This window comes from Mastigoproctus giganteus, chromosome 7 (genome assembly GCF_048544385.1).
Source record: "Mastigoproctus giganteus isolate SK-2022 chromosome 7, ASM4854438v1, whole genome shotgun sequence".
NCBI lineage: Eukaryota > Metazoa > Arthropoda > Arachnida > Uropygi > Thelyphonidae > Mastigoproctus > Mastigoproctus giganteus.
The window spans coordinates 31,779,936-31,805,996 of NC_143581.1; the positions used below are offsets into that span (position 1 = coordinate 31,779,936).

Consider the following 26,061-nt stretch of genomic DNA (forward strand, 5'->3'; position numbering starts at 1 on the left):
TAAAACACACTGTTTTCAAAGATTTTTCTTCACTCTTTCAAATTTGAAAGATGCAGTTGGTTGGGAGGTAATAAACATTCAAACTAAAATTTTGAAGGTTGCAGCGTGAGACATTGGGTATACTGTACTTAATAATATACTTATTCTTTGTGTAGTACTGGTGAACAGATCTAGTACTGTACTAGGAATCAAAATTTGACCGCCGGAAGGCGCTCGGAACGGCATAGTGTAAATAAACGAATTTTTTGTTTGAATTGATTTTTATCATAAAAAGTGGATTTATTAATTTTTTTTTATTTGCATTTTCTACGGCACAATTGAAGCACACAGGTAGAGAAACGGTGGCCACTCTAAACCGGTGTTATTAGTGGAGTTCCCCAGGGTTCGGTTCTGGGCCCATTGTTGTTTTATGTATTCATGAATGATATTAATGAAGGTATATCAGAATTAATGTGCCAGTTTGTAGATGATACAAAGGTTAGCAGGGTTGTTAACGACAGTAAAGACAGCATGCTACTCCAACTGGATCTAGATAAGTTAGACAAATGGGCTGAGAAGTGGCAACTGAAGTTTAACATTGACAAATGCAAAGTACTGCATATGGGTAGCAATAACCAAAGAGAAACGTACTAACTGTGTGGTGCTCTTACCAAGAAAGGCTTAAGGTCTGCAAATTGCAGCGCCTGGAGAGTAGGCACCTGCGAGGTGATCTGATTGAGGTGTATAACGCCTTGAATGGGTTGAGCAAGGTGAATGCTGATAAGATTCTTCTTCTTGCTCCGATTAAGAACCTGAGGGGGCATAGATTCAAATTGAGGAAAGACAGTTATAGAACAGATGTTCGGAAATTTGGCTTTAGATACCGGGTGGTTGATTGGTGGAAGAGACTTCCATTTTTATTGTGAAAGTTGATAGCCTAAATAAATTTAAGGCTGAGCTGGACAGGCATTTGGAACGAATGGAGGGGTGAAATGGGTGGATTTTTTTTTTTTTTTTTTTTTTTTTTGGCTGATGCTGCATAAGCTTGCTTTCCTGCGTCGTATGTCCCTGCTAATGCTAATTTTTCCTAACCTTTTTTTTCGAGTCGCTACCCGTTTTTATTATAGCTAAGTAACCTGCGACCCCTACCATATTTGCATAAAAAGGCATTTTTAATAGGGTAAAAAAAACACATTAAAATAGATTTTTCAGAATATAATTGTAACCTAATATTTAATGCGATGGTTGTACTTGCATCTGGGCTAGCAATTTCAAAATTCGTGGCTGAGTATTTGTTAAAGCCAACCTCATGTCATCCTCAACATTCAGTCTCTTTCCTGCCTTTGTTTTGATATGAAGAAGTGTTGAAAATCCACTCTCGCAGAGATATTTAGAGGCAAATTGAAGTAAAACTCGAAAGACCAGCATGGTGAAATTTGGATATGACTGATACATAGCACATCAGAACAGAGTCAGCAATTTTTCTTAAAACAAATTGCTTGCCGACAGATCGTTCCACAGATCCAAGAATTCATCCTGTACTTCATCTGGAACGCTGGCTACATTCAGTGAAGTAGAGAATGGTTTTCGTACCAGTGCAGATTCTTCTTCTGTAAGCTACGGGAAGTACGCTGAAATTCCTTTTCAAGGTGCCCAGTAATCTCCTCCTTCAGATTCTCATCCAGTTCACCTTCAGATTCCTCTACCACACTGCAGAGTTTTTCAAACATGGCAATGTTTCCAAGAGTTACTTTCCGACGCCAGTTTTGCAGCTTGGATACAAATGCCTGAAGATTGCCTTGAAATTGGATAATGTGTGTTTCCTTTCCCTGAAGTTTCAGGTTCAGCTAATTTAGCTGGTCTAAAATGTCTGCTAAGTAAGCAATTCTTTTCTTCCAAGCTTCATCATTAAAGTAAGCCACAAAGTCATGTTTCCCTTGCACTTCCAGGAACAACTTGATTTCATCTTTCAACTCAAAGAGACGATTGACAACATTTCCTTTCGACAACCAGCGTACAGCAGTGTACAAAAGAAGAACCTCGTGATCAGAATTCATGTCTTTACAGAGTTCTTTAAACAGACGGGTGTTGAGTGCTCCAGATTTGATTTAATTCACAATTTTCATCAAATAATAAAGCACCTCTTGCAGAGGAGCTGGAAGAGTCTTACTGGCAAGACTCTTGCCAGTAAGTGGCTGGTTTCTATCATGGCGCCAATTAAAGGTGGTTGACTATTGGCGAACTAAGTTTGCATTAGATGGCCCATCGCGGACATTATTGAATTACATCATTGCAAACATGGCGGCGACAGCAAAACATACAGGGTGATCTTCAACTGCATTATGAGAGCAACTCACCTTAATTCGACGGTCTGTATTCGACAGTCTGTTATTCACACATCGAGACACCGATTAAAAATGAATTTTGTTATTGAATTTTGCATCGTAGTGAATATTTTTTTCAGTTTACTATTTGTAACATAGAATTTTATTCTAATGATAACACTGCATTTGTATATTTTATTTTTAGGGAGTGAATCAAGGTCCGCCGCGGCGGAAATTTGAAAAAATATTAAAGGCTGGCCAGAGCAAACAATTAAAATAATATAAAATTTTTGATATGTATGAACACGGCGGACTTTTAATATTTTTTAAGTATCCGCTGCGGCGGACCTTAAATCACTTCCTTTCATTTATCAGAAATCAGTGTTACAACCACTAGTCTGCACGTGTAGGTAGCACAGTGGTATCGTCACCGTCCTCCTCACACCGAGTGGAAAAGAAGGACTGGGTTCGAATCCCGTCGATGACGCGAGGAACTTTAACGGGGTTTTTTCACTCCGTGGCTGAGTTAGTCTCTCTGGCGTAGATAGCAAAGTTTTTCTCCCCAGTAACTGGGGTTTTTTCGTCCAGCAAGACAGGCAAATCGACCATAGAACATACGCAATTTACAGACACAAATACGGATTAATGTATTTAATTATGGGCAACCCTAAAATAATACTAATAATAATTTGATTTTTTTTTGTACAGCTGTCTTTCCTCAATTTTAATTTATCCCCCCTTAGGTTCATAATCTGAAGAGGTGGAAGAATCCCGTCACAATTCAGCGTGCTCAACCCATTCAACCTCAATCAGATCACCTTGCAGATGCCTACTCTCCAGGAGCTGCAATTTGCAGAATTTAAGCCTTTCTTGGTAAGAGCATCCCTTTGTTCCCTTCACCAATCTTGTTGCCCTTCTTTGTACTCGTTCTAGCAACTCCACATCCTTCCTAAAATGAGGCCTCCAGACCTGTACACAGTACTCTAGGTGTAGCCTGACCATTGCCCTGTATAACGGGATAACCATCTCCCTGTCCCTGCTAGCAAAATTACTATATATCATTGACAAGACTCCATGACCTTCCCTGGCAGCCTGTCTGCACTGCTCAGCGAACTTCATATTTGACTGCACAATTACCCCCAGGTCTTTTTCACTTTCCATTTCCCTGAATGTAGTACCACAGAGTTGGTACGTTTCTCTTCGGTTATCGCTACCCATATGCAGTACTTTGCATTTGTCAATGTTAAACTGCATTTGTAAATCTCTTTAGTCACAGCAATAATTTACTCATATCTATTAATTATAATTTTTGGATTTTCCTGGCCTATATAAATTATTTCTGAATAAAGATTAAATAATAAAGGGCGTATACGTATTTATCACTGTTATTTTGCTTTTAATATACTATACTCTCCATTCATCAGATCTCAATCCAATTGGGCCTCTGACAGATTAAATGGAACGAATCCTTCAGAGTTCAGATCTGCAAATATCCACTTTTCAGTTGGGTCAAGGTGAGTCAGAATTCTGTGACAACTTTCGACATGTCGTTTAGTCCATGCCAAGGAGAATCCAGGATATTCTGAAGGTTAAATGTGGGGAGAGATCTGCTAGCTATTGTGTACCTAATAAAGTATGCCGCTCAATGTACTGAACGCCACCCTCTTTAGAATTCAAAGTTTTTTCATTCAAAAATTGAGCATTGCCAGCTCACTATACCGATGTTAACATATTCAAAGTGTAGCCAAACCATGCTTTTTATTTGCTGAATAAAATCCATATTCAAACTGTAATGTCAGTTTCTGATAAAATCCGTAAACTCAGTACTATTGAAAAGGAGATGCAATGGATGCAAATTATTTAAGCCCACTTGTCAAGGGCGAAATATGTTTCTTAAATCATTATATCAGAGTCGTAATAAAGAGTAGAGGGAACCCACCATGCAGCACCCAATGTTATTACATGGACCTATCTAGTTCTGCGCGGGTAGCCTAGTGGGTAGTATTGTTGCCGTCCTCCCCACACTGGGTGGAAAATACTTGGCTTCAAACCCGTTGATGGCGTTAGAAACTTTTATGGTTTTTTTTTTTTTTTTTAACTCCGTGGTTGAATTAGTCAGTCTCAGGCGTAGATGGTAAGTTTTTCGTCCGGCAAAGCAGGCTAATCGACCAGAGAATACACGCACAAGAAATTTACAGACACAGTACACATGGGTAGCATAAAGTTATTTTCCAGTTGGCCCTAATATAATAGTTTTTATTCATTAAAACCGTCAATAGACCAAAGATTGATTGAACGGTGCAAATTAGAAACAACCTGAATTCTAAATAAATAACCCGCTCATATAGTACAGTGGTTACAATCGCTGTCCTTCCACACAGTGTTGAATGAGATGTGAATTCGAATCCCGCAAAGACGTTGTCGTTATTGTAGGATTTGAGGCCCATCATATTGTGACTTACATATTGTGCCATTTATATTATGTTTGTAAATTGCGTGTGTTCTGTAGTCGATTGGTCTGTTTAGTGGAAGAAAAATCGGAGTTTCCGAGAGAAAAACCACGAAACCATCGTCTCAGTTTGACTAATAACTGCGTTGTGTCAAAAATCCTCACATCATCGTCAAGAAGAAAGAATGATAGACCTTTTTTCATAACGTGGCCATCGTTTTCGGTGTCGAGGCTTTTAAAATAAGCCATGAGGTTGTTAAAAATAGAATATTATTAGATTGTATGTGACGTTTTGTTAGTGCAGATAAAACTATGACTTTAGTTCTCCACTCCGGAAACATGGTGTTTTCACGGAGCAAAATTGGCAAACCAACCAAAGAACACACTCAGTTCACTGTCAGTACACCAATGCCTTATCCTTAGTTGCTTTGGCCGAAAAAATCTCTAGCAATATAATCTTATTCCAGACTTTCCACAGGAACTCGATGATAGTTGAAATCTATTTAATCATGAATAACTGCAATTAATTTTTTTTTTTTTTTTAGAGGCTTAGAATAATAACTGGAACAGAACAGTTTTACTAGCCTTATGAATTTACCACACCCTTCACGCATGTATCTAAGGAGAGACATTTTTATAGTGTACTGTATTTTGAACGTTATTCTAAATTTGTATTTAATTCGTGTCTTTGTAGATCGGTGGCGCTGCGTTAAATTTTTAGCATGGCGGTTTCTAGGATAAGTTGTGTTGTTACCAGAAATGCAAAATTGTCAGAATGTATATCACGTCGTTTTATTAACACAGATAAAGCTGTAAAATCGCTTGCACCAGAAGAAAAAATAACCCACACTGGTCAGGTCTGTTGTATATGAATGAATTTTCACTTAGTTGAAAACCTGATACTGTCGTTTAGTATTAGTAATGGCAAATGATGCAAGAAAGTAAGCAAAAGCATATCCAGCATCGTCCAAAAAAAAAATCCCCAGTATTTTCCATTTCACCCCCAGGCCCATCTAATTCTTGAATTTATTCAAACTACTCAACTCTATTACACCAGATGGGAGTTTGTTCCAACAATCGATGACCCGTTGGCTGAAGGCAAATTTCCTCACATCTGTGTTTTTGTACGGGCCACGTTGCCCCGTATTAGCCTAACCTGCTATGGTTAGGCTAATACGGGGCTAATTAGCGTTAGTTTGGGTGTTTATTAGGCTAATTAGCGTTAGTTTGGGTGTTTATCCCACCCTTGTCGCTGTTTTAAAATCGGGAACGCTTTTTCCTATTTTAAAACAGCTGGAAGAGGGGGAATAAACATCCCAAGACCATGGCAGGCTGAAGGTGCACCATGTTCTGGAGTATAGCGAGATATTGTATTTATGATTGTTTTAAATATCACTTTTTTTTTTTTTTTTTTTTCACATTTTAGAGCTGCGGTTTACTTTAATTCGCAAAACCCTTGAGTAATAAAATTTTCTGCTTTGCTGAATGTTGAATTTATTAAACATCAAACTGTAACAGTAACATCTTCACAATAAAATCTGAGTTCTGATATTGAAATCAGTTTGTAGTTAGGCACATAGTAATATTAAAATATAATTCCTGAAATATCATTCCATCTTGACAAGAATTCAGTTATAGCTCAGACACAGCATGGTTTTGTTAAGGGAAGGTCTTGCCTGACCAATTTGATTGGATACTATGATGTAGTCACAAAAAAATTGGATGCAGGGAATAACTTTGATATTATATATTTGGATCTTAGAAAGGCTTTTGATACTGTTGCACATGGAAGACTGCTGCACAAATTGGAGCAGTGTGGCATTGGTGGCAAATTGTTGCTATGGATAAAGGGATGGTTGAGTGGCAGAAGACAGAGAGTGGTAATTAATGGACACTGCTCATCGTGAACTAATGTTATTAGTGGAGTCCCTTAGGGGTCAGTGTTGGGTCCATTGTTGTTTTCTGTATTTGTAAATAATATTGATGATGGTATATCAAGCTTAATGTCCAAGTTTGCAGACGATACAAAGGTTGGCAGGGTTGTTAAGGACACTACTGACGCTATGCTGCTGCAACAGGATCTGGAAAGGTTGAGCAGATGCGCTGAGAGGTGGCAAATGAAGTTTAACATTGATAAATGTAAAGTACTACATATGGGAAACAGCAACCCCAGAGCAACGTATCAACTCTGTGGTACTATACTGACAGTGGTAGAGAATGAAAAGGACCTGGGGGTAATTGTGCAGGCAGATATGAAGTTCTCTGAGCAGTGCAGACGGGCTGCAAGAGTAGCTCGTGTCTTATCAATGATATACAGGAATTTTTCTAGCAGGGATAGGGAGGTGGATATTCCCTTGTATAAGGCAATGGTCAGGCCACATCTTGAGTACTGTATACAGGTCTGGAGGCCTCATTTCAAGAAGGATGTAGAGCTGCTGGAACAAGTACAGAGAAGGGCAACAAGGTTAGTGAATGGGACAAAGGGTTGCTGTTACGAAGAAAGGCTTACGTTTTGCAAATTACAGTGTCTGGAGACTAGGCACCGGCGAGCTGATCTGATAGAGGTGTACAAAGCCTTGAATGGTTTGAGCATGCTCAATGCTGATGGGATACTGCCTCTTGCTCAGAATAATCACCTGAGAGGGCATAAATTCAAATTGAGGAAAGACGGATGTGCGGAAATTTGCCTTTAGCCAGCGGGTAGTTGGTTGGTGGAACAGACTTCCATCCCTTGTTGTGGAAGTTGATAGCGTAAATAAATTTAAGCCTCAGCTGGACAGGTATTTCGAACGAACAGAGGGGTGAAGTGGAAGGGGTTTTTTTTTTTTTTTTGGCTGATGCTGCATAAGCTTGCTTTCTTGCATCATATGCCTCTACTAATGCTAATATTCGGATACTTCCTGTTCCTCTGCTAAATATTTGCTAAAAAAAACCACGAGTTAAATACAAATTTAGAATAACGTTCAAAATACACTATAAAAATCTCTCTCCTTAGATAGATGCAAGTGAAGGGTGTGGTAAATTCATAAGGCTAGTAAAACTGTTCTGTTCCAGTTATTATTCTAAGAACTAATTGTAAGAATTGTAGAACCATAAAAGTGAAAAGGCATCCATTATATATATATATTTTTTATTTTATATATATATTTTTTTATTTTATTTTATTTATATATATATTATTTATTTTATTTTATTTATATATATATATATATATTTTTTTTTATTTATATATATATTATTTATTTTATTTTATTTATATATATATATATTTTTTTTTTTTTTTATTTATATATATATTATTTATTTTATTTTATTTATATATATATATTATTTATTTTATTTTATTTTTATTTATTTATTATTTTTTTTTTGCAAACTTCAGCTGCTTACAAACTATGATATTCACTAATTGTGGATCAGATAACAAAAATTTTACTTTGGTATAATTTCCATTATGGCATTACAGTAAAACTTTACTTTAACAGACCATATGGAGGTGAGACCTGTGTACTCAAAAGAAATACATATAGTTTCCAAATTTAGTATTAGTCATACAGGGCAAATAAGTCTTAGGCTTTTGCTGTATCAGCCAAAAATAAAATTTAATAATAAATTAACTGCCTCTGTATTTCTCTCCTCCTACATGTAACTGCCCAGCTGACATTTGAATTTCCCAAGCTGTCAATAAATTACCTCTCATGGAGGTAACTTCCCTTAATTGGCAACTTTCTGGCCGAAAGCAAATTTCCCACACTCCAGTCAAAATATTTTTGTCCATAATTTGAAGGTATAACTCTCTCCCTCTCTGCTTTATTGGGAAAATATTTTTAACTGAAGACTGAGGAAATTATGCCATTGGATTCTTTTCAGAAAAAATTCCTGATTCAACAGATACAGGCCATTATTATTTCTGGAACCATTAATCAGAATTAAAAAAGTTTTTGGCTAAAATATAAAGAAAAGTAGAAAAGAATTGTTTGCTTATGTTAACAGTAGAAGAATGGGGATGAACCACATTGGTCTTCTAGATACATTAGCATTAGTAGAGGCATATGATGCAAGAAAGCAAGCTTATTCAGCATCAGCCAAAAAAAAAAAAAAAAACCCTCTCCCATTTCACCCCTCCGTTCGTTCGAAATACCTGTCCAGTTGAGCTTTAAATTTGTTTAGGCTATCAACTTCAACAACAAGTGATGGAAGTCGGTTCCACCAACCAACCACCCGCTGGCCAAAGGCAAATTTCCGCACATCTATCCGACATCCGTCCTTCCTCAATTTGAATTTATGCCCTCTGAGGTGATTATTCTGAGAAAGATGAAGAATCCCATTGGCATTGAGCATGCTCAAACCATTCAAAGCCTTATACACCTCTATCAGATCACCTCGCCGGTGCCTAGTCTCCAGACTCTGTAATTTGCAAAACTTAAGCCTTTCTTCGTAAGAGCAACCCTTTGTTCCATTTACTAATCTTGTTGCCCTTCTCTGTACCCGTTCCAGCAGCTCTACATCCTTCTTGAAATGAGGCCTCCAGACCTGTATACAGTACTCAAGATGTGGCCTAACCATTGCCTTATACAAGGGAATAATCACCTCCTTATCCCTGCTAGAAAAATTCCTGTATATCATTGACAAGACACCATGAGCTACTCTTGCAGCTCGTCTGCACTGCTCAGAGAACTTCATATCTGCCTGCACAATTACCCCCAGTCCTTTTCATTCTCCACCACTGTCAGTGTAGTACCGCAGAGTTGATACATTGCTCTGGGGTTACTGTTACCCATATGTAGTACTTTACATTTGTCAATGTTAAACTTCATTTGCCACCTCTCAGCCCATCTGTTCAACCTTTCCAGATCCTGTTGCAGCAGCATAGCGTCAGTAGTGTCCTTAACGACCCTGCCAACCTTTGTATCATCTGCAAACTTAGACATTAAACTTGATATCCCATCATCAATATCATTCATAAACACCGAAAACAACAATGGACCCAACACTGAACCTTGAGGAACTCCACTAATAACATTAGTCCACGTTGAGCAGTGTCCATTGATTACCACTCTCTGTCTTCTGCCACTCAACCATCCCCTTATCCATAGCAGCAATTTGCCTCCAATGCCACCCTGCTCCAATTTGTGCAGCAGTCTTCCATGTGCAACAGTATCAAAAGCCTTTCTAAGATCCAAATATATAATATCAAAGTTATTCCCTGCATCCAGTTCTTTTGTGACTACATCATAGTATCCAATCAAATTGGTCAGGCAAGACCTGCCCTTAACAAAACCATGCTGCGTCTGAGCTATAACTGAATTCTTGTCTAGATGATCCTGCAGTGCTTCTTTAACCAGTGCCTCCATTAATTTACCTGGAACAGAAGTTAAACTAACAGGTCTATAATTACTTGTGTCAGCCTTTGATCCTCCTTTGTGAATTGGGGTTACATTTGCACATCTCCAGTCTATGGGTACCTCCCCTGAGTCCAAAGAAGCTCTCATAATTATGGCTAGGGGTTTGCATACTTCCTTTGTTGCCTCCTTTAATATAACTGGATAGATCCCATCCACCCCAGGTGCCTTTTTTATGTTTATCCTCAACAATCTCTCCTCCACTTTCCTCTCAGTTATTACAAAATCATCCAGCTCACTGCCAATGTTTACTTTACCTACATCATTCTCCTTCCTGAATAACTCCTCATGCGTGAATGTAGATGCAAAATACTCGTTTAGATTGTTAGCCACCTGAGCAGGATCCTCAACTGTTGAACCATCAATATCCAGTGGACCAATCTGATTCATCCCTTTCCTTCTCGAGTTCAAGTATGTAAAGAACTCCTTTCTCTTTTTCTTTGCATCCTTTGCCAAGGATTTTTCGTAGTCTGCCTTTGCCTGCCTAATCTCCTTTGTGACTTGGTTACAGACCAACTTATATCTATCATAGGCTTCCATGTCACCCATTAATTTGTATGTATCCCATGCATTTTTCTTCTCTGCCACATGTCTCATTAGTCCATCTAACAACCATTTAGGCCTAAACCTTGAACAATATTTCTTAGTTGGTATGTAAAGCCTGGTAGCCACCAAGATTAGTTCCTTGAATGCTTCCCATTTTGAGTTTGCTGTTGGTAACATCATCAGTTGGTCCCACTGTATAGAATTTAAATACTGTCTCAGACCATCATAGTCGCCTTTACGAAAACAAAAACCCTTCCCTTTACCTCTGATGGTAGTTACCTCCTTGAGTAAATAAATAAAATAAATAAATTTTCTGTTTATACTCCGGCACGACAACCAAGTCAGTAGAGTTTACAATAAATCGTCAATACAAATATTTATCGTATTTTAGTAGTCACGGGCTCGAACCCCGGTCCACTCAAGGAACGCGTGCTATGCACTCTCGCTCCTGACCACTGGGCTACGTCAGGCCTTAATCCCACTTCAACACACTGTGATCACTGCCACCTAGTGGTTCATTTATCTGCAGGTTCTTAATGCATGAAGAATCACTACTGATAATCAGATCAAGAGTATTGCTCCCTCTTGTTGCCTCACGAACATGCTGATGTAGAAAACAATCATCCAATAAATCCACAAAAGCCTTGCTAGTGTGCGAGTGACCAACCCACAAATTCCAGTCAATATCTGGGAAATTAAAATCCCCCATTATAAGACTCTCTGATTTACTGGCCCACTCTATTTCCCTGTACAATATATTATTATACTCATCAGAGTCATTAAGGCCTATAGCACACTCCTACTCTCAATTTTGATTTCCCTATGCTTATGTCACACCAAACTGACTCGACACTGCCCTGTCCATCGATGTCAACTGGCTTCACTTCCTTTGACTTTATGTGTTTCTTAATTAATAGCATAACCCCTCCTCCCCTCCTGTCCTGTCTATCCTTTCTATATACATTGTATTCCCCGAATTCCAGTTCCGCATTACTTATATCTGTGTGACACCACGTCTCTGATATCCCAACAATATCTGCCTTTGATGTTTTGAGCAATACCTCAAATTCATCAAATTTATTTACCAAACTCCTAGCATTGGTGTACATGCAGGTATACATGCACCTGTTTCTATTCTTAGCTACCCTAACACAACCCATGTGTTTACTTGTAACGCAATGACTACCACCAGTCTCTGAAATATCCTGCATCTTGTTTTTCAGACTTCTGCTCATTTGAATAGAAGCAGTGCAAGAATCACTTCCACCTCTGCCAGTGGCTACTGTTAATCTATTAGTCCTTGTATCCCCCCCAACTAGCAGTTTTCCGACCCACCTAACACTGCCTCGACAGCATCAGCAAAAATTCTTGCACCCTTTCTATTTAAGTGTATCCCATCCCTGTAGAAGCAATCTCTCCTGTTAACAAGTACAGTCCGGGCTGAAAAAAATTCTACCCCTTGAGCCTTGCACAATCCCTCCAGGGCCGAATTGATCGACAAGGCTCTCATCATATACTCCCTCCTATCGTGTCTGGGCAGAATTGCAGACACTTTCAAGTTCAACCCTAATTCACGGCTTTTTTTCAAAAGTGACCTGTACTTGTTAAGTAATTCTGCCGGTCTCCTACTCTTAATATCATTAGTGCCAACGTGTACAACTATATCACCTTTTGTGCCCTTAAAAGATGATATCCGCTCTACAACGTCATCAACCTTTGCCCCTGGCAGACATACCCTGGTCCTATTCCACCTATCCTTTTTACAAAGCATGTTCCCCGTTTCCCTGACAATAGAGTCACCAACAACTACTAGTTCCTGTGGGACCAGCGCATTCTGCCTAGGGGGCTGCTCCTGTGTTGCCTGATGACCAAGTGCAAGCTCTGGCGTTGATGTGGGCAGCTGAGAGCTTGATGGGCCCCTCAATTTATTTCCTTCGAGGGCATCCACCCTGTCCTTCAAGGTCTCATAAAGGCCCATAACGCTGAGTTGTCGCCTGATTTCCTTGCACTCCTTACATCGTGCACACACAAAGACATCCCCCTTGGCAGTATCATGTCCCGTACCCGACTGCTCCGCAAACATTAAGCAAACAGTGCATTTTAATAGACTGTGATTCAGAGGGCAACTGCCCCCTCAGTTCTCCCCTGAACCACAGCACTCCCATTAGCTTGAGCCTTTTGCTTTGCTGCTCTGGTCAGAATCATGATTCCAATTTAATTCAATAAAATTTAAAACAAAAATTAAATCCTTAAGTTATATCCCAAAACAGTTATGTTATATATATATATTTTTTTTTTTTCCGGTATCTAGTGTTCCCTTTATACAACTTCCGTATCACGTGTACCACTATAGTTATGTATTAATTATTTGTTACGATTAAGTCGTTATATATATTTATAGAGTTAAAAATACAATTTAATTGACAATAAAGTTTATCAAGATTAATAGATTTACTGATTAATTGACAATATTATATTATGCAGTATACTACACTAAGCTTATGCTATCGTGTAAAAATGGCGGGAATTCACGAACGGTATTTCTACGGACTCGTAAGTATTGATTAGCTTCGAAATCTCGCTATCTCAATTTAGAATAAACTAAGGATCCTGACTAGGTCTATAATCTACTTATAGAAGATAATTCGATATAACAATTGGTTAATAAATCAACTAAATTTGGTTAAAAGACCTCTCGTTCAATTTGTGACACGTGGATTTGATACCGTTACCGATACTAAGTAATATCTACGAAATCTCTGTCTAAGTTAAACTTTAAACTAAGTATCGTAACTAGGAATATAAAGCTACTCTAGAAAATAAGTTAATATGAATGAATTGCATACAGTATGAATTGCATAACTAATGATTATCCTGTACAAAATATTTATTCAATTTGTCAGCAACCTGACAAACTGAATAAATATTTCGCATCTGCATTCATGCATGAAGTTTTTAGAGACAGTAATACTAGAAATATACTTAATTCTTTATTTTATGATAACTTAAAGAAAGCCAGAAGAGAAATTTTTAAAAGTAAAAGTAGATTAAGGCCCCCTGAAGCTAATGGAATCTAACAATTTATTTTAAAAGAAAATACATCTGTTGAGATCTTTTCTGACCAACCTGTTAGCTTCTATGAGGTTGTCAGAAAGTAACCTGGATGCAGAAAAATAATTGTTGACATATACTTATATTTCAGTAAAGTTTTTGATACTGTTTGGCACAAATGACCCTTACAAAAATTGCAGTGCTGTGGAATTTGCAGAAAGTTACTGCTGTGGATAAAAGGGAGATAAAAGAGTGTTAACAGGAGAGACTGCTTCTACAGGGATGGGATACACTTAATAGAAAGGGTGCAAGAATATTTGCTGATGCTATCGAGGCAGGGTTAGGTGGATCGGAAAACTGCTAGCTTGGGGGGATACAAGGACTAATAGATTAACAGTAGCCATTGGCAGAGGTGAAAGTGATTCTTGCACTGCTTCTATTGAAATGAGCAGCAGCCTGGAAAACAATATGCAGGGTATTTCAGAGACTGCTGGGAGTCATTGCGGTACAAGTAAACACATGGGTTGTGTTAGGGTAGCTAAGGATAGGAACAGGTGCATGTACACTTGTGTGTAAACCAATGCTAGGAGTTTGGTAAATAAATTTGATGAATTTGAGGTATTGCTCAAAACATCAAAGGCAGATATTGTTGGGATATCAGAGACGTGGTGTCACACAGATATAAGGAATGCATAACTGGAATTTAGGGAGTACAATGTGTACAGAAAGGATAGGAAGGGAGGAGGGGTTATGCTATTAGTTAAGAAACACATAAAATCCAAGTATGTGAAGCCAGTCAACATCGCTGGACAGTACAGTGTCAAGTCAGTTTGGTGTGACATAAGCATTGGGAGATCAAAATTGAGAGTAGGAGTGTGCTGTAGGCCTAATGACTCTGAGGAGTATAATAAGAAACTGTACAGGGAAATAGAGTCTTATAATGGGAGATTTCAATTTCCCAGATATTGACTGGAATTTGTGGGTTGGTCACTCACACACTAGTAAGGCTTTTGTGGATTTATTGGATGATTGTTTTCTACATCAGCATGTTCGGGAGGCAACTAGAGGGAGTAATACTCTTGATCTGATTATCAGTAGTGATTCTTCATGCATTAAGAATCTGCAGATAAAGGAACCACTAGGTGGCGGTGATCACAGTGTGCTGAAGTGGGATTTACTCAAAGAGGTAACTACCATCAGGGGTAAAGGGAAGGATTTTTGCTTTCGTAGAGGCAACTAAGATGGTCTGAAACAGTATTTAAATTCTATACCGTGGGACCAACTGGATGATATAGTATCCAGTATTATAGTATCCAATTTGATTGGATACTATGATGCAGTCACAAAAGAATTGGATGCAGGGAATAACTTTGATATTATATATTTGGATCTTAGAAAGGCTTTTGATACTGTTGCATATGGAAAACTGTTGCACAAATTGGAGCAGTGCGGCATTGGTGGCAAATTGCTGCTATGGATAAAGGTATGGTTGAGGGGGAGAAGACAGAGAGTGGTAATCAATGGACACTGCTCATCGTGGACTAATGTTATTAGTGGAGTCCCTCAGGGTTCAGTGTTGGGTCCATTGTTGTTTTCTGTATTTATAAATGATATTGATGATGGTATATCAAGTTTAATGTCCAAGTTTGCAGATGATACAAAGGTTGGAAGGGTTGTTAAGGACACTACTGATGCTATGCTGCTGCAACAGGATCTGGAAAGGTTGAGCAGATGGGCTGAGAGGTGGCAAATGAAGTTTAACATTGACAAATGTAAAGTACTACATATGGGAAACAGTAACCCCAGAGCAACATATCAACTCTGTGGTACTACACTGACAGTGGTAGAGAATGAAAAGGACTTGGGGGTAATTGTGCAGGCAGATATGAAGTTTACTGAGCAGTGCAGATGGGCTGCAATAGTAGCTCATGGTGTCTTGTCAATGATATACAGGAATTTTTCTAGCAGGGATAAGGAGGTGATTATTCCCTTGTATAAGGCAATGGTCAGGCCACACTTGAGTACTGTATACAGGTCTGGAGGCCTCATTTCAAGAGGGATGTAGAGCTGATGTAACGAGTACAGTGAAGGGCAACAAGATTAGTGAATTGAACAAAGATGAAGAAAGGCTTAAGTTTTGCAAATTACAGTGTCTGGAGACTAGGCACCGGCAAGGTGATCTGATAGAGGTGTTTAAAGCCTTGAATGGTTTGAGTATGCTCACTGCCGATGGGATTCTTCCTCTTGCTCAGAATAATCACCTGAGAGGGCATAAATTCAAATTGAGGAAAGACAGATGTAGGATAGATGTGCGAAAATTTGCCTTTAGCCAGCGGGTAGTTGGTTGGTGGAACAGACTTCCATCCCTTGTTGTGGAAGTTGATAGCCTAAATAAGTTTAAGTTTCAACTGGACAGGTATTTCGAATGAACGGAGGGGTGAAATGGGAGTGTTTTGTTTTTTGTTTTTTTTGGCTGATGCTGCATAAGCTTGCTTTCTTTCATCATATGTCTCTACTAATGCAAAAAGAATGATTGAATGGTTAGGAGAGAAGGTGGTTATTAGTGGCCACTACCTTTCATGGACTAATATAATGAGTGAGGTTTCTACATGGTTTGGTGTTGGGCCCTTATGTTTAATATATCTTAACAACATTAATGTAGGCCTGTCAAGTATAATGTTTGAGTTTGCTGGTGATACATGATTAGTTGGGGACACCAAAGGGTAGGGGCATTTTTGTCAAGAAGGCTTGGTGTCTGTAAATTACAAGAGTATGTAACTTGGAAAAGAGTATGTAAGTTGGAAAAGGATGGGTTTAGGAAAGCTGTGTGGAAATTTACAGTCAGCTAGAGTAATTTATTAGTGAAATAAATTTCCACCTGGTATTGTAGAAGTGGGTAATTTGAATTAAAGTATTAGAGAAATTATTAGAAGGAATGGACAAACAAGGATGACAATTTTTTTTTTTTTTTATGAATGATGTTATATAAGCTTGCTTCCTCACATCATTTTGTTAATGCAACTGAAATCTGTTTAATATTTATCTCCTGTAGGATATTTTATGTGTCCTTTGGTTACTGATCATAATCTGAGTGGTCTGTTTATGTGGTAAGCCATCATTATCCAAAAAATCAACTGCTCCATTAGTGTGTCACATGTCTGTACTAAGCTATATAAAGCAGATTGTCAGATACCAAGAGATTATCTGTGCATACAATTCTATGAACAAATCTTTGTTCATAGGTTCTTTGTTCAACCTGGGAATACCTAGTGTTCTGAACTGATACCAACCTAGTGACAAAAATCTGCAGTTTTGTGCAAAATCCACCATTTATTTTAGTGTTTGCAGACAGTGAATCTTCTTAGCAGATTGAATTCAGTCAAGTCGCCAAGTGAACCTAGTGAGTTGGGAGTAGTTCAAGAAGTAGTCAACTTTTGAGTGGAGGCATGAACCTAGACAAGTGGAATAGATGATCGCTGAATAGACTGGAATTGTAATCATGTCACTCCTCAAAAGCAAGCAAACACTATACATTCTCAAATTATATTTTGTAATAGAGAGAGAGAGAGAGAGTCACCGTAGCAGTTTGCTCTCCCACCATCACACAACCTGGGAATACCTAGAGATCTGCCAGACTAGCTGCAAAGAAGAAACCAGACAAGCAGATAAAATTGATCTCTCTTACTCTCTCCCTGTATCCCCCATCCATCTACAAGCTCTATCCAATCAACTCAAGAAGAGATTAAGTTTAGCTGCCTGTTGGTGTTCTGAAAGGCAGCCAAATTTAACTTTCCCTCTCCCACACATATTAATCCAAAACAGCTTCTCCCTATATCCCTCAGCAGTCTACAAGCTCCATCCTATCAAACCACACCTTCCAGAACACCAACCCAAACAAAAGATATTATCCAGGTCACCAGTGTCAAGGCCATGCTTGTGAAGTTGTAACAAAAGGAAGTTGTAACAGTGTTTATGGGTATATTTCTATTTTCCCAGTTTGCTTGCCACATTCAAAATTTTTGAGGAAGAGATTATAGCATACAGTTATGTCTAAATTCTCTAATGTTATTGATTAGATCTTTGAATTTAATAAATATATGTGAATTACACTCAACAAAGTGTTTCTTTTATTGTATTTAGTGGACCTGCTTAATTCACTTATCTTCACTATTCACTTAGGACCTTCAGTTTTCACATATGACGTGTTTTTAAATATTTCAAAATAACTGTTTTGGTTTTGTAATTTGCACTAAAGAGCATCAAGCTAGCTTAAGATACTGTAATTTTTTTTTTTTTTTTTTTTTTTCATTTTTTGGTCTAAATTGCAGACTCACTGTACAAGCTAAGATGATGTACTATCTTAAAGGAAGATTGTATCAGTTTCATAGAGCTTGAACCATTTATTGATTAGTGTATAATATATTTGAATTTAAATTTGAATTATATAGGTGTACTTATAAGTGAAATTCAGATTTATGTAAACCTAATAAATCAAAAAGCTCTTCAGGTACATAACATCCTAAGGACATAATGTAAATCTTATAACCAGCTCTACAAAAATTCAACTTTATGCAAGAAACAAGCCAAGCTGGTTTCTTAATATGGCTTCCAAACTGTGAATTTAACCACTGAAAAAAAACATTCAACACCATTAATAGTTTTTGAAACAGCCTTCATCCAGTTATTATTGGGATACAACTGGATTGATCATATTTTGAATTCAGCTGCACTCAGTGATTCTAAACAAAGTTCTCTTATAAAATATGTACAAAAAAAAAAAAACACTAAATGCTTGTGCATCTTAAGATCCCCTCCTCCTGTGTTCCAAAGACTCATACTTTACATGTCGACAAATGATTAAGATAAAGGCTAAGAACACAATTTATGCAATGTATGAACAACATAGTTTCGATTGAAGAGTCTCACACTCCAGTAGAGATTCATAACCTTGCCCAAGTTAGATTGCAATTTCAATTGCACTTTGGAATTCACTTATGTAACAGAACTACTGCTCTGGAAGTTGTATATGTTTTGTAATGTGTTTCCCTTGAAAATTTGAAATTAGTGAATAATAAAATAAATAAATAAATTTTCTGTTTATACTCCGGGACGACCAAACGTTCAGAGGAGTTTACAAGATACACAGAATACAAGAAATAGCACTGTATTCAGCAGTCACAGGCTTGAACCCCAGTCACTCAAGGCACGTGTACTTATGCACGCGCATGCGCCTGACACCACTAGGCTACGGCAGCCTTCTAATATAGATGATGATCACAATCTCATTTTTAATTATATTTTATATTTGAAAGATATTTGAATTTTCTTATGGCCTTTGAAAGTGTTACATTGAAAAATCTAGTATGCTCTATTAATTTTTTATAGGCATGGAGTAAAGATGATTACAGGCTTGTCCGCTTTACAGGTAAAGAAAAACAAGTGAGTATACTCTTTAATACTTATATATAATATGTTATCATCATTAAAAATTTATGCTAATGAAGTGCTTTAACGCTGAGTTGAGTGTATGGGATCGATTCAACTTCAACAACACTTCAAAAGTTTGTGTGCTTCATATACTCCTAATAGCTATTTTTGAAAATTTTATTTGAATTCTCCACTGAAAATTCCAGAAATGTCTGCTAATTATTGCAGTTAGAAAAAATTTATAGTTAAATTTAATTATATGCACATGTTGATTGGCATCTAATCCTACAGTTATTGATAGTAAGTTTGCATTACTGCCTAATGCTTTCCTCCAACAAAAAAAAAAAAAAAAAAAAAAACTTCCCATCCATTCGTTCCAAACGTTTGTCTAGTTCTTACTAGAATTTATTTAAGCTATCAACTTCCAAAGAGGTAGGATCCCATCAGCATCGAGCTTCCTCAAACCATTCAAAGCCTTAAACACCTCAATCAGATCACTTCACAGGTGCCTAATCTCCAGATGCTGCAATTTGCAGAACTTAAGTCTTTCTTGGTAAGAGCAGCCCTTTGTTCCCCTCACCAATCTCGTCTCTTCTCTGTACTTGTTCCAGCAGCTCTACATCCTTCTTAAAATGAGGCCTCCAGACCTGTATGCAGTACTCAAAGTGTAGCCTCATCACTGCCATGTATAAAGGGATAATCACCTCATCTCTGCTAACAAAATTTCTGTATGTCATTGACAAGACCCCATAAGCTGTTCTGGTAACCTGCCTACACTGTTCAGAAAACTTCATATCTGGCTGCACAAAAATCCCCAAGTCTTTTTCATTCTCCACTACCTTGAGTGTAGTACCACATTGGTACATTACTCTAGGGGTTACTGCTACCCATATACAGCACTTTGCATTTGTCAGTGTTAAACTTCAGTTGCCACCTCTCTGCCCAACTGCAGTAGCTTACTGTCATTACTGTCTTTAACAACCCTGCAAACCTTTGTATTGTCAGAAAACTTGGACATCAAACCTGATGCCCTCATCAAAATCATAGATAAATAAAGAAAACAACAATGGACCAACACTGAACCATGGGGGACTCCACAAATAACATTAGTCCATGAAGAGCAGTGTCCATTGATTACCACTCTGTCTTCTCCCAATTAGCCATCCCTTTATCCATAGCAGCACTCATGTCCTTAATGCCATACCTCTCCAATTTGGACAGCAGTCTTTTATGTGCAACAGTATCAAAAGCTTTCCTGAAATTTAAGTACAGGTAACCCTCGTATAACACAGTAGTTAGGTTCCTATAAAATGTTGTGCGAAACTGCATTATACAGGACTAAGAAAAAAGTACAAAAATTGGGGGTTACTTTCCAAAAGCTAACAAAAGTACACTATTTTGTTAGCAAAATCTTAACAAAACTAACAAAAATACACCATTCTAGATTTCGTGTATCTTCTGCCCTCTTTAAAAAAAAAAATAACCTGGTTTTGCTTTTGCTTGATAAATCTTTGAGAATTTCATCATATGGAACTAAGCATTTTTGAAGCTCCCTTTTGAACTTTGGGCTCCTTTCATTCAAGAATCTGCATTCAAAAAATAAGATCCTAATTGCTCTGCTAACTTTAGGCCCTCCTGTATGCTTTTTAGTGTAAAATTTGGAAGTTTAGAATTTTCATGTGCACTATCATCCTCTGAATTGGTGTGGTTTACCTCCAATGCCATTTTCACCAAATCTGCTTCGCCAGATTTGGTGAAAATGTTTAAGAATTACTGATAAAAAAAGAACATCCCTCATATGTTCTTTTTTTTTTTCAGTAATTCTTGAACGTCTTCAGTAATCATATATATTTTTTATTTTTTTAGGAGCATCGGTGACTAAGGCCATGTTGCTTCGTGTATATTGTTTATAAATTGCTTGTGTCCTGAGCTTGATTTTTCTGTTTTGATAGACGAAAAACCCAAGTTTCTGGGAGAAAAACCATGCTATCCTCGCCTGAGCCCAACTAACTCAGCCTTGTTGCATGAAAAAGACCCATAAAAATTCCTCCCGTCATTACGGGATTCGAACACAGGTATTTTCCACCCAGTGTAAGAAGGATAGCGATTCTATCAACTGTGCTACCCACGAGGGCTTCGGTAGTCATGTCATCAAAATCTTCCTCTCCTACCGACGTAGTAAGTTCTACTATTGCACCTATTCCATTTTCTGCCGGTTCGACCATATTTTCTGAATGAACTGACTCTGGCCATACATTTTTCCACATGCATTTAACTTTGATAGTTTTACTTTGAGCGATAAAACTATGATTCTGATACATTCCACAATTGAGAAATGTTTCCATACTTCCGTTACTGAAATAAATTCGGAATCAATTTTTTCCAAAATGCATTGTAACAATTTTCTGATGTAATGGGTTTTAAAGGTAGATATAATGCCTTGATCTACTGGCTGAATGAAAGAAGTTGTATTAACCTGGTACAACTATGGCTAAGGGTTTTCTTACTTCCTTTGTTGCCTTCTTTAATAAGCTGGATAGATCCCATCCATCCCAGGTGCCTTTCTTATCTTCAACAATTTTTCCTCCACTTGCTCTCAGTTATTACAAAATTCTTTAGCTCCATCTTAGAGCTTGATAAACTTCTGGCATTCTCCTCATAAATAATTCCTCATGTGTGAATGTTTGTAGATATGTGTGCAGAATCAAAATACTCATTCAGTTTGTCAGCTACCTGAGCAGGATCATCAACAGTCGAACCATCAATATCACGTGGATAAATCTGATTCATCCCCTTCCTTCTAGAGTTTACATAAGTAAAGAATTTGCTGTTCCTCTTTGCATCCTTTGCTAAAGATTTCTTATAATCTGCCATCACTTGCCTAACCTCCTTTGTGACTTGATTATGGTAGCTTATATACCATAGGCTTCTGTGTCACCTGAAAATTTATATGAATCCCATGCATTTTAATTCTCTGCTACGAGTCTCATTAGTTCATCTGACATCCACGTGGGCCTAAACCTCGAACAGTATTTCTTAGTTGGTATGAAAAGCCTTATAGCTTCCGAGATTAATTTCTGGAATACTTCCCATTTAGAATTTTCAGTTGATCCCACTGTACTGAATTTAAAAACTTTCTGAGACAACTGTAGTCACCTTTATGAAAGCAAAAATTTCTTTTATGCTTGATGATAGTTACATCACACAGAAGTAAATCCCACATCAGTACACTGCGATCACTGCCACCTGGTGGTTCCTTTATCTGCAGATGCTTAATGCCTGAATAATCACTGCTGATTATCAGATCAAGAGTATTACTCCCTCTGGTTGCCTCTCGAACATGCTACTCTAGAAAAAAGTCATCCAATAAATCCACAAAGGTCTTGCTAGTGTGGAATTACCAATCCTCAAGTTCCAATAAATATCTGGGAAGTTAAAATCCCCCATTATAAGACATTCCGATTTAGTCGTCGACTTTATTTTTCTGTACAGTTGTTCATTGTACTCATCATAGTCAATAGGCCTATAACACATTCCTACTGTTGTTTTTCCTTTCCCGATGTTTGTCACCCAAACTTACTCAACATTGCATTGTCCATCCATATCAACTGGATGCACTACCTTAGATTTTATGTGTTCCTTAACTAGCAGCATAACCCCTCCTTCCTTACCGTTCTGTCTATACTTTCTGTACACATTGTACTTCCCAAATTTCAATTCTGCATTCCTTATATCTGTGTGACACCATGTCTTTGATATCCTAGCAATATCTACCTTCAATTTCTTTACCATCACTTCAAATTCATTCTCTGTCAATGTCAATGCTAGGAGCATAGTGAAATTTATTCACTATACTCCTAGCATTGGTTTACATGCAAGTATACATGCACTTGTTCTTACTCTTAGTTACCCTAACACAGCCCATGTATTTACTTGTTTCATGACGACTCCCAGCAGTTCTTGAAATCCCCAGCACCTTGCTTTCCAGGCTACTGTTCGTTCCAGTAGAAGCAGTGCAAGAATCACTTTCATCTCTGCCTGCAACTACTGTTAATCTTTTAGTCTGTGAATCCCCCCCCCAAGCTAGCAGTTTTCCAACCCACCTAAAACTACCTCGATTGCATTAGCAAATATTCTTGCACCCTTTCTATTTAAGTGTATCCCACCTCTGTAGAAGCAGTCTCACCTGTTAACAAGCACAGACCACGCTGCAAAAAATTCTACCCCCACGAGCCTTGCACTACCTCTACAGGGCTGAATTGATTGACAAGGCTCTCATCATATACTTCCTTCTATTGTGTCTTTGCAGAATTGCAGACACTTTGAAATTCAATCGTAATTTGCGACTTTTTTCGACATTGCCCTGTACTTGTTAAGTAAATCTACAGATCTCCTACTCTTAATGTTATTAGTATTAGTCATATGGTGCAAGGAAGCCTAAGGCTTATGCTGTACCAGCCAAAAAAAAAAAAAGAAAGAATAAAATAATATTAATAAAAAATAAAATTAATTAATTAATAACGAACGAAAAGGAAATAGACAACATATGTTTTCCCTCCTCCCATAGGTATCTATCCAGCTGATCTTTAAATTTCCCCAAACTGTCACTCTCTACCACTCATGTAGATAACTTATTCCAGTAATTTATAACTCGCTGGATAAAATACAACTTCCTGCAATTCAGTCTAAACGTCTGCCCCTGTAACTTGAATTTATGGCTCCTAGTTCTAGAATTATTTATAACTGTGAAAATTTTGCCCTTATTCATTAGCATTAGTAGAGGCATATGGTGCAAGAAAGCAAGCTTATGCAGCATCAGCCAAAAAAAACCACTCCCATTTCACCCCTCCATTCGTTCGAAATACCTGTCCAACTGAGCCTTAAATTTATTTAGGCTATCAACTTCCACAACAAGGGATGGAAGTCTGTTCCACCAACCAACTACCCACTGGCTAAAGGCAAATTTCCCCACATCTATCCTACATCTGTCTTTCCTCAATTTGAATTTATATGCCCTCTCAGGTGATTTTTCTGAGCAAGAGGAAGAATCCCATCGGCACTGAGCATGCTCAAACCATTCAAGGCTTTATACACCTCTATCAGATCACCTCGCCGGTGCCTAGTCTCCAGACACTGTAATTTGCAAAACTTAAGTCTTTCTTCATAAGAGCAACCCTTTGTTCCATTCACTAATCTTGTTGCCCTTCTCTGTACTTGTTCCAGCAGCTCTACATCCTTCTTGAAATGAGGCCTCCAGACCTGTACATAGTACTCAAGGTGTGGCCTGACCATTGCCTTATACAAGGGAATAATCACCTCCTTATCCCTGCTAGAAAAATTCCTGTATATCATTGACAAGACACCATGAGCTACTCTTGCAGCCTGTCTGCACAATTATCCCCAGGTCCTTTTCATTCTCTACCACTGTCAGTGTAGTACCACAGAGTTGATACGTTGCTCTGGGGTTACTGTTTCCCATATGTAATACTTTACGTTTGTCAATGTTAAACTTCATTTGCCACTTTATTTTACTTTTGCCTCTCAGAGCCTTAAACACCTCAATCAAGTCTCCTCTAAGTTTCCAAGCGGTGCAACCCACATATTCAGTCTTTCCTCATATAGATGCCCTTTTGCCGATTTCACTAGGCGAGTTACCCGTCTTTGGACCGTTTTAAGAACCTCAATGTCTTTCTTTACGTACAGTCTCCATATTTAAACACAGTATTCCAAGTGTAGTCTAACAATAGCCTTATATGGATCTTCCTTGCAACCTGTCTACAATGCTTGGAGAACTTCATGTCTGACTGTATCATAACTCTTAAGTCCCTTTCCACTACTAACTTTAGTTCAACTCCACCAAGTGTATAAGTTATTTTGGGGTTGCTGTTCCCCAAAATGCAAGTGTAAGACCTTGCACTTTGCTGGATTAAAGCTTAGCTGCCACGTTTCTGACCAACCGGAGGTAACAGGAGAGATTGCTTCTACAGGGATGGGATACACTTAAATAGAAAGGGTGCAAGAATATTTGCTGATGCTATAGAGGCAAGGTTAGGTGGGTAGGAAACTGCTAGCTTGGGGGGGGGATTCACAAACTAATAGACTAACAGTAGCCACAGGTAGAGGTGTAAATGGTTCTTGCACTGCTTCTGTTGGAATGAGCAGCAGCCCAGAAAGCAAGTTGCTGGGGATTTCAGGAACTGCTGGGAGTTATGAAACAAGTAAATACATGAGCTGTGTTAGAGTAACTAAGTAAGAACAGGTGCATGTATACTTGCATGTACACCAATGCTAGGAGTATAGTAAATAAATTTGATGAATTTGAAGTACCATAATGGGGGATTTTAACTTCCCAGATATAGACTGGAACTTGTGGGTTGGTCACTCACACTAGCAAGGCTTTTGCAGATTTATTGGATGATTGTTTTCTACAGTACCATGTTAGAGAGTCAACAAGAGAGAGTAACACTCTTGATCTGATTATCAGGAGTGATTATTCATGCATTAAGAATTTACAGATAAAAGAACCACTAGGTGGCAGTGATCACAGTGTACTGATGAGGGATTTACTTAAATATGTAATTACCATCAGGTGTAACGGGAAGGGTTTTTGCTTTGGTAAAGGTCACTACAGTGGTCTCAGAGATTTTTTCAGTTCTATACAGTGGGACCAACTGATGATGTTACCAACAGCAAATTCTAAATGGGAAGCATTCAAGGAATTAATTTTGGAAGATACTAGGCTTTTTGTTCCAACTAAGAAATACTGTTCTAGGTTTAGGTCCAAATGGATGTCAGATGAACTAATGAGACTCATGGCAGAGAAGAAAAATGCATGAGATGCACATAAATGGTCAGGCAACGCAGAAGCCTATAGTACAAGCTA

General features: G+C 38.0%; 1 protein-coding gene across 1 annotated transcript in view; it reads left to right on the top strand.

The window, feature by feature from the left end:
- The first annotated feature begins 5,448 nt into the window (after positions 1 to 5,448).
- Positions 5,449 to 26,061, top strand: part of ND-13A (NADH dehydrogenase (ubiquinone) 13 kDa A subunit) — a 48,388-nt gene continuing 27,775 nt past the window's right edge. Inside the window, exons 1-2 of the mRNA XM_090376819.1 lie at positions 5,449 to 5,609; positions 19,137 to 19,190. Coding sequence (XP_090232945.1) covers positions 5,475 to 5,609; positions 19,137 to 19,190 — 189 coding nt within the window. The 5' untranslated portion in view covers positions 5,449 to 5,474. The remainder of the gene's footprint in view (positions 5,610 to 19,136; positions 19,191 to 26,061) is intronic.